The 10,043-nt window shown below is 35.4% G+C and overlaps 1 protein-coding gene across 1 annotated transcript in view; it reads right to left on the bottom strand.

The window, feature by feature from the left end:
- Positions 1–10,043, bottom strand: part of SIK2 (salt inducible kinase 2) — an 811,735-nt gene that overhangs the window by 2,273 nt on the left and 799,419 nt on the right. The window contains exon 14 of the mRNA XM_044080995.1: positions 5,501–5,592. Coding sequence (XP_043936930.1) covers positions 5,501–5,592 — 92 coding nt within the window. The remainder of the gene's footprint in view (positions 1–5,500; positions 5,593–10,043) is intronic.

The raw sequence follows: 10,043 nt of genomic DNA, 5'->3' as shown, positions 1-10,043 counted from the left end.
GTCATTTGATCTATATAGCTTTTGTTAATGTTAATTACACTTTCTTCACTATTTTGTAAGATTTTTAATGCATGGATTCCAGAAAGTGTAGTAGTCTACAAATGGCCTTCCTAAGAATCTATATGAAGAAACAGTCGGATACGTGTTCCAGTAAATATCCAGTATTCTTCTCAAATTTCCTTCAAACATTCCAGCCCAGTTGTTCTACTAATGGTCCAATAACCAGTACACATTGTTACTTATCAATCAGAACTGAACAATCTGCAATTCACTGACTGACATTTGTCTTAGGAAATAATTGCTGGTCCTGTTTTATTGCAGTGTCAGCAGCAGTTTCCTGTTTTTTTAAAAACTGTTTTCCCCTTTTAAGACAGTGTTCAGGTGCATAGAGAACCCCCTACAAAAATGCATTTTTTTATTCAAGATTAAATTATGACCAGTTGTTTTGCAGTGTTGTAACTCCATCTGCATGTTATTTGACAATTCACAGTGGAATTTTGCAACCCTTTGTTGAATAATATGATGCATTGGAAAATGTAATGCTATTATGTGGAGAAGTTGAAGGGACTTCACTGTCAGTGAAATGGGCTTGTCCAGTTTTGTTTTGATATTTATGAAGTACTATGCATTAAAGTTTAAGTTTTACATATAATACAAAAAATATAAACACACGCACAAAGCAACTGCTATGTTTGGTTTATATTGTTTAGTTGTTTATTTATGTGTACTATTTCCTTTGTGGAGAGTTGTACATATTTTTTTTCTCTTTTGTAGGTGTTTCCCCTTACTCTACAGAATTGTGCTGATGTAGAGTTAGTGCATTTAAGTAAAGGAAATGTGATAAGCCTTCGTCATCACCATCATCCCCCTTTTCCCATTTTCTACATGGGGTCAGGGTGCCAACTGTCGCCATCTCTCTCTATTCAATGACAGTCTCTTGCCTTCTTCGACACTCATGCCTGAGTGTCGCAGGTCTTATCTTACACAATCCATCTACCTGTTTGCTGGATGCTCTCATTTCCTCTTGCCTTCTTCCTGTGTGTACCAAATCTTCTTCACCAGTTTGTCTTCAGCTTTTCTGCCATGTGCCTGAACCACTGTAATCTGTTCTCTTTGATATTTTCTGCAATTGGAGCCACTTTGGCTTCTGCTGTCATGTCCTCATTTCTTTATCTATGCATCCTACCACCCATCTCAGACACTTCATCTCCATCACCTCTAGCTTCCTCATCTGGTCTGCCTTTACTGCCCAGGTTTCTGTACCATACAGCAGTACTGGTTGTACCACTGTTTTGTACACTTACTTTTCAGGTTCTTTGGCTTTCTTCTGTCTTATGCTGTACCTGACATTCTGTGCCAATTGGCTACAGCCCCTCTGATTCTAGCTTTGACTTCCTCATTCAGACTTCCCTTCTCCTCAACCACCCCTCTAGGATACTTGAAGCTGTTTACCTGTTCTACTATTTTCCCTTATATCTCAATTCTCAGCTTCTTCTGATTTCCCCCATTTGCTGCCATTACAGCTGTGTTATCTGTACTCAGTTTCTTCCCATGTGCGTCAGTTTTGCATTCAATTTCTCTATTCTTTGCTGAAGGTCTTGCTTAGAGTCTGCCTGTAATGCCACATGGTCAGCATACAACAACTTTGTCGATCTGTCCCCTCCAACCTGTTTGCTAATGTACTTCATCACCATTATGGACAGCAGTGGGATTGGAGCTGAACCCTGATGCACACGTACTTCCACTGTGAATTTCACAGAAAAATAAGTTTCAGAATACCAATGGAAGCTCTGTCTTATCAGTTTCAGTGAGGAAATAAATAATTCCACCAAAGAAAGTATACATAACACTTGCTGCTACAGACAGTGATATTGCTTTTGCAATGCATGCAAAACAAAAGCTGAATCCTTAAAAAACACTTTAATAAAAGTTATGTTTTAACAGCAGAAACAGTGGCAGTTTCGGGTTCATTCTTTGCTCTGCTCATCTTCTCTTATATTCCTTATTTACCCTATTGAAAGTTGTTATTTGTATGATATGCAGCCTCAACTTTTTCTTTTTTTTGCAAAGTGCATGGCTTAGCCACATTAATATATCTTTTTCTTCATTATTTATCTTTGAAGTACTAAGTCAAAAGTATCATAGCTATCAACATAGCCTACATCCTCACCTCAGGCTGATCCATGTTTAATCATTTCATTTACTGACTAAAGAAACTGTCAAGTTAAACTTTTTGTACATATGCCATCATTCGGGTCACCATGTGTGACTCGGCTCTTGTCCAATGACTCTGTAAGGACTAGTTTGATCATTCCCATTATGAACTTATATAAGAATGTGCAGGATTGACAGAATAATTATTTTTTGCCACTGATCAGCTCCTTAGAGTCACACATAGCATTGGTCAGATAATAAAGACACCGCACAGGTCTTTATGTAGTACCATTGCAAACTTACTCAGCAACAGGGGCTCTAATCTTTCTAGTCCTGAGTCTTATATGGTTAGACAAAAAAATAAAATGCAGTTTCTTTTATTAATAAGCAATATTACTATCATTAATAAAACCTTCCGCTGACAAAGTTAGATGCTCTATTACTTATTTATATAAATATTTACGTAAATATGTAATACAGAATAGCTGTACTACATAATGCAAAGTAAAAAATACACAGTCACAATAAACATTAATCAAAATGCCAAAAAGCAATATCAATGTAGGAGAGTCAGTTTTGCATACTGTACATCAAAACAAACAGTTCCTTTAATAATCACAATGCAAACAGCAAAATGCAGAAATAACTCAGCTGTCTTTTCCTAACGGGGACAGTTTGAACACTTTTAAATTCTATACTGCATTTATTTGGAACAGTCATGTAGGCACACATTAGACATGTTGGAACTATTTCCTTTGCAAACACTCTTGGTTCAGTGTCTGGCTTTTTTTATATGGCTTAGTTACCCAATGTTTCTCATACTTTTGTGATGGGGCATATCTATCACATAACAGATAATAAAGGGAATAGTAAAGGAGTGTAACACAATGTTTACCATCTGTTCTGGTAGGTTGGTTGCTCCATTTGTTTCACTTAGCCAGGCCAAAGGAATGTACAGTCTAGGTGAACAGCACGAATACCGTTGTTTACACCTACTGCCCACTAGGTTAAACAAGACCGGAGACTGGTTACTAAGGGATGTGGCAAGCACAGTTGACTTCTCAGCATTTGTGAACTGGTTAGTAAGTATCCAGTCATTATGAAATTATTACTAGTTCTGGGATTAGATAATGTATTCTCCATAATGCAACCATCAGCTGAGATTAAAATAAAAGGTAACTATTCAGTATAGTAGGAGTTATCCAAATATGTCTACATATGAAGGCTTTGCTGAACCTATTCTGCTTTTTTTGTGTGACTAACAGAGATTACTACTGTAATTTGGAAAGGAGAACAGTTTAGGGTTGCATCAACTTTAGGAATGAATGCTTGTTTCTTGTCTGGATACAGTTAGTAGGCCATCTGCTACTCTTTTTCCCAGCCTGTCAGTCCTGTAGCAATTGTATTAACTTTGCAGTATAGGGCAGAATGGATGTCAGGGCTTCAACCAGGTTTCATTGACATGTAGACATAACCATGAAACAACTGTTGGAAAGACCTAGGGAATTAAAACAAACTACCAACACGATGAGAAAATGTGGGCGGTGTGGTTAATGTAAATATCTTCAGGAAATCCAACAGGTTGAGATAACAGGGAGACATATAAAAACGAGGTTAGGTTTGATTGTTCTAGTAAAGGTGTGGTATGTATAGCTATATGTCAGGATTTCCCAGCCTTTTACATTGGGAAGAACGAGCGTACCTAAAAGAAAGAATATATGAACATCTATCTGATATTAGGAAAGAAAAAACAGCCAATGCACTATATAAACATATTCAAGGGCACTTGGACCACAAATTTAAGTTTGTGGTGTCACAGCAGGTTAACCAACAAAAAAGGGGGGAGCTTAGAATCTTAGATTGGAAAGAGCAGCACTTCAGTGGCAATTATCCTTGAATGCTGGAAGCTGGCCTGGGCTAAACGATCTGTGTTCAGTAATGTGTGTCCTAAGACTTAAAGCTTTAGAGAGATGAAAGGAGTGTACTAAAAAGGGAAAACAAAGACTTGTACACTCAAAAGAACAAAACTCTTAAAGACCATGACAGCAGTAAGTATTTTACTGTAAAAACATACATGTTTTCATATACTGTAATATGTACTTTTTACATATCATAATGTATTTGTTTAATATTTTTTATTGACGTGGGTTGTATATGGGTTAAATATTGGTATTAGGGTGTTTTAAGGGTTTCACTTAAGAATCATTAGGGTGGAAAGAGAGGGACATACAAAATGTACTATTTCTCTTTAAATGGGGCTGCCTTTTGGATCACATGACTATTTAGGATCTGATGTAAAAACAGGGAAGTAAACTGTTTTTAAATTATCTTTGAAAAAGTCTCTGATGTAGAGGGATGAAAGCTTTAGGATTTAAACAGTATTACCAGTCTACCGGTGTTTTGTTTTTACAAAGACTGTTTTGGATTTAAAAACAGTATTACTGGTTTTATCAGTGCTTTGTTTTACATGGACTGCTTTTATTTTCCATTGGAATAAACTGGTGGTGAGAAATTAGCAAAGCTTGCGGCACTTTTGCTTGTTTTTTACTTGACCACAGATCTGGGGTTGTTGATCACACTCAGACTGGACCACATAGTGCTGAATGAAGGAACTGCAGTCGCTGCACACAGAATGCTGTGGTGGATTTCCAGTACTATAAGGTCTAGAACAAAAATACATCCCCTTGGGTTAAGCCCAAACCTTAAGTAGTGCATGCAGTTCTGGATATCATACAAGGGCAGAGGTTTTGGACTCCTAGAAGAAGTCCAGAAGAAAGCAACCAAAAGAGTGTTTGAGACAGAAGGAAAGTATATGTCCAGAGATTAGAGGTACTAACCATCTCAAAGATCAGAAGGGACAGCAGAGACATTGTATGGGTGAAGAGCACCATAGCTGGAGGTTGAAAGGGTCATAACAAACAGAAAATATTATGGAGGAGAACCATAAATTGCAGACTGTAGACAGTTACTGAAAAGATCAGGTAAAGTACTTGATGCATAGGGTCAGACATCCATTGAAGGGGCTACCAGACTGGGTGGTGGTGAGAACACCTAAAGGGCATAGGAGAGGGTGGGGAAGAGGGAAGGTCGGCAGGGAGGGTAAATATTACACTCAGTAAAAGGTTAGACCAGACACATGAATTGCCTTCTTCTGCCATCACACAAAAGTAAGATAATCAGAGGCTCAAAGGAATCAAAGTGAAATCTAACTAAAACATGACTTTTCATAGTAATCTTTGCTCCGAGTGTCAGATTAAATGAGATAAAAAGCACTCTGATGAGCAGAACTTGACATTTCTATGTAGTTGTCACTTAATCCTGTTGGTTTAAAAACTGACAGCCTCACCTGTGTTCCTGTAATTGCTGCTCCAGACTCCTTGGTGTTTCCTTGCCATATATCTGACAACTGTTTTGCGCTTTTGCAAGTAGGTTTGCTTTCTGTAACAATGAAAAAAATTGAAGTAATGTGACTGTTTCTGAATTTAAGATGAAAATGCTTACAAAATATTTGCAAGCCCTGTACTTAGACTATAACTATTTTTATTAACTTCTAAAAATGATAACAGTCCAGGGGTCCACTTTTTCAAAAGAATTAAAATGGTACGGCTATGAAGTTCCATAATGCAAGCTAGTACAGTGGGACAAACTTAACTATGATGACAAGCATATACTCATTTCCCTGGACAAATGGTTAGTAACCTAATGGCACAGCTCTATATAGTCCTTGTGCCTGCTAAGTAATGCCACTGGGGGCAGTATTTTGCCATGTAAGACAGCAACACATACTTAGATATTCAGTCAGTTGGTAATAGAATCAACACAGATCTGTCCATCACAGATTTCACATAGATACCGTTCAGCTTTTTCTGATTTTCAGGAACATTCTTGAGTTTTGGTACAATTATTTTGCTTGTTCCCTCTAAAAACTGTTGATTTTTTTGGGAAAACATAGTGAATTGTGCTCAGTAACTAATGATAATCATTACAGTTACAGAAATCTTTTACTTCAGAAAATGCATGGTAATTCACATCCCTTTACTATGTCAAATTTCCAGGATAACAGTATCAAGATTTAAAAAAAAGTGCCCTTGATTTATGACCTTTCTTCCTGTTTCTGAAGATAAGAGGTTGGAAGTTATGCTTCACATGCATCCACAGATCTTGCAGTGCGTCTGACCTTGGATATGGTCTTGTAGCCTAGTGTGGGATTAATTTCATAGACCGTTATGAAGCGAGTGATCCAGAAGACCATTGCAGAGCTTAGCTCAATTTTCTAATTGCCCAGTCTGCATAACTGACTTGCTCAAAGTCACACAGGGGGTAAATGGAAGCTGAGGGAATCAAACCCTGGACCAGTAAGCAGCTTATCAACAAGTAAATAGGTCAGGTCCCTCTACCATACGGAGGACTGAACTGCAACCAGAAACCTACCATCCAGCTAGACTCAAATGTAAATAACAGAACACGAAATTCAATGCATGCAGAATTCAGTGCATGCAGTCATATACAATGAGGCTATCTAGCAATTAAGGTATTTTCACAGTAAAAAGTAACTGGTGTGGCATTTAGTTATCAGTTTATATAACAAATTGTTATATTAATGTATTTTATTTGCCACCTTAGGAATACAGTGTGGTATCACAATTATTTTTGGCTTCTCTAAAGCAAACTGTACTTGTTTTTTAATGTATTTGTAACATTGTATACAATAAACTGCTATGATATTTCAGTGAATCTATTGGGCACTTGTCTAATGCACATACCTGGCTGAAAAAAAGGATAAATAAAAATAAGAGAGAACTTTCACAGTGCACAACTTTAGTAGATGCAATATTGATGCAACAAACATCATTGCATATATTTTTGTCTATGACAATCCATGAGTATTTTGTTATAGTACATAGGGAAACCATGTCTCCGTCATGTAAGAGTATTTTTAGGATTGTTAAAAGTCTTAATATCAATGCCATAATTTTCTGCAAAAACTACTGCCCTATGCCCTACACATACACAGTGACACACTCTATGGTTATGATTGTGTTACAGTAGTGACTTAGCCAGTACAGAGCAACATATCAACACAGACAGAAATATAAAAGGCATGTTACAATAATGTGCTTGTGTTTGTGATTGTGATCTATATACCTTATAACAGAAGTACTGGAATACTAATACAAATATAACATTGTTTCCTCTGACTGTTAATATTCAGAAAACTTGGCTGCTGAATGGCAATGCTTTTAAAACTGTTTAATACAAAAGCAATAAAAGAAAACTACTGTTGCATGGACATTTAACATTTTATATTTCAATTCCTGAGGGAACAATTAGTTACATATATATCGGGGGGAAAGCTCATTTGAGTACTTTCTTTCTAAGTGAATTTAAAAAAATGATGAAAATCATACAATGAAACTGGTATCAAAACTGAACATTAGGAAGAAACTAAAACTAGAATATTGGTTCAGCAATTAATCTGTTATTACATATAAATATATTTTGCAAATTGTAAACTGTTCTTGTAATTTTGGAAATATCAGACAGTATGAAGCAATTTAGAACTAAAAAGTTTTTATATACCAATGATGTGGCTTTTCTTGTTTTATAGAAAGGCTTTTTGAAAATTACTAGAGTGATAGGGTGATTCAGCTGAATTTAAAGCCTCTGTCAAAGACAGTCAAACAGCACAATGAATACCCTTAGTATACTGAAACATGAAACGGCAAAAAGAACAAATTGCTCTATTTTGTGATGCTAACTGAATGGCTATTGTATCTGTGACAGATGAAAGGCAATAATATGAGCCGTTCTGAATTTCCCTAGGAACTCCTTTTATCATATATCACGTCCGTGTCTTACTACTGTTCATATCCACATTATGGCCTGACTTCATTTATTTTAACATTCTCTGACTTTAATATTATTTAACTGCAGGACTGCAGTATGAAAAAAAAAATGTTAGCTTTAAGTACAGATAGCATCAGCTCAAGATATAAAGAAGACGTATTCTTAAATAGTAATGAACAATGCAGCGTAGATGAAAAAGAAAGAGAAATGAACAGAGAACAGAAAATAAATCTGATAGAAACAGGATGACCCATGTGGAACACCAATCCCAGTGATTTGCTTCTTGTAATTTAGATGGAAACTTCAAAATGCCTCTCACTAATTTTCATACTCATGGCATTTTCTATTATTTAATATATATATTTTTTAAACATTTTCATATACTATTTATCTATATACTTTTATATTTTTACTAAAAAGTGCTTTTTGTATGTTTATATGTATATACCTTTAGGAAATGTTTTATATATATATATATATATATATATATATATATATATATATATATACCTTTAAGAAATGAATTTTCCAATTAAATTAATTGGGTGTTATTTACAATTGGTGTATTTAAATGGAAGCTTTTTGAGTTCTCTGTAGATACGTCTGAAGAAGCAGTTGGTTACACTGTGAAAGCGCTTACATGTTTTCTGTGTTTTTGTTTCATTAAACATACTGTTTGAAATAGCTATATAGTGCCGTTGTTTTGCCTCACACCTTTTTGCCTTTTAATACATATTTAGTTTAGAAAACTTGTAACTAGTTTTAACGATGATGGGAAATGGACCGCATAATATTGTCTGAATCAAAACCTGCCAAGCACCTTGGCATAAGTCTCTGGCAAGCAGTTTAGCTGAAGCTAAGTGTTAACGAAAATTTCAGAAAGTAGGCCGTGATAAAATGGGCACTTTGAAATGCTGTGCTAAACAGCAAGCTGGATTAACACAGTCACTCTTTACTCAGCAAGCTCCTGGCCCTCAGCAACCTGCAGTGACATATGGAGGTGAACCGCATTTCCTGTGCTGCTTGGTGAATGAATGAATTAAGCATAATCATTGTATTTAAGTTGTGGACTATAAATGGATAAATGTTGGAAAACAAAGATTGGCAATATGTAGAGAAAAATCTAATTGTATATAAATAATTTTAGGAGTACCCCAGAGATCTGTCCAGGGACCAGTATTGTGTAATATGTTGTTCTCGAGTTTCCATAGCTCTATGGAGTTTTATCTGGGCATGTATGATGATGACTCTAAAATTGGTGCAGTTGCTTGTAATAATGGAGGTTACTTTTCATTAACTATTTGGAATAATTAAATTTATGGCCACCCAAAACAGGTTTATGGTTTAACATTAGTAAATATACATTAATGACTTTTGGTAAGTTTGAATGTAATTTGGTAATCATGAATAGCAGTTTGAATTTGTAGACGGTGTTAAAGATGTGAGAATACAGATTAACCAAGGACTAAATTTTAAAACGTGTTAAAGATAAAGAATAAGACATTAAGAAAATTAGAACCATTATTTAGAACAATAAAACAAGAGAAACCTCACTATAATATTCTTTGTAAATGGCTACAATTAAGCCTATTTTTTATTTTAACAGTATGAAAACTGTAGAATTTGAAAATCGTTCAGAGAAAATTTACTAAAGGGCTAGTGGGTTTCACATGTCAAGCATATAGTCAGAGACTTCAGAAATTACAGTTATTCAGTTTAGGGTATAGTCAGCTTTGTGCTAAGTTTTGTCTTTTATTTAAAGCTGCAGTTTCTAGTGTGGGATCTTTTGAAGTAACAGTGAGGTTAGGCCTTGGACTGAAAATAGAAATAGACAACATTAGACCCAAAGATCCACCCTTTACATTTAATAAAAGCAGGAATATGAAAAGGAATATTCATTTCTGTCAGTCCATTTTTCGAAAATAAGTTACGAGTGAATATGTGTATGGCAACATCACATAGTTTTATTTATTTATTTTTTAATGAAGCTGAACGATTTTAAAGGAATTAGAAAGCATATACTTGGGTTAAACAATTCTGTA

Source organism: Protopterus annectens, chromosome 8.part0 (assembly GCF_019279795.1).
Source record: "Protopterus annectens isolate FY-2018-M chromosome 8.part0, PAN1.0, whole genome shotgun sequence".
NCBI classification, from domain to species: domain Eukaryota; kingdom Metazoa; phylum Chordata; order Ceratodontiformes; family Protopteridae; genus Protopterus; species Protopterus annectens.
This window is presented reverse-complemented; position numbering and strand designations above follow the sequence as displayed.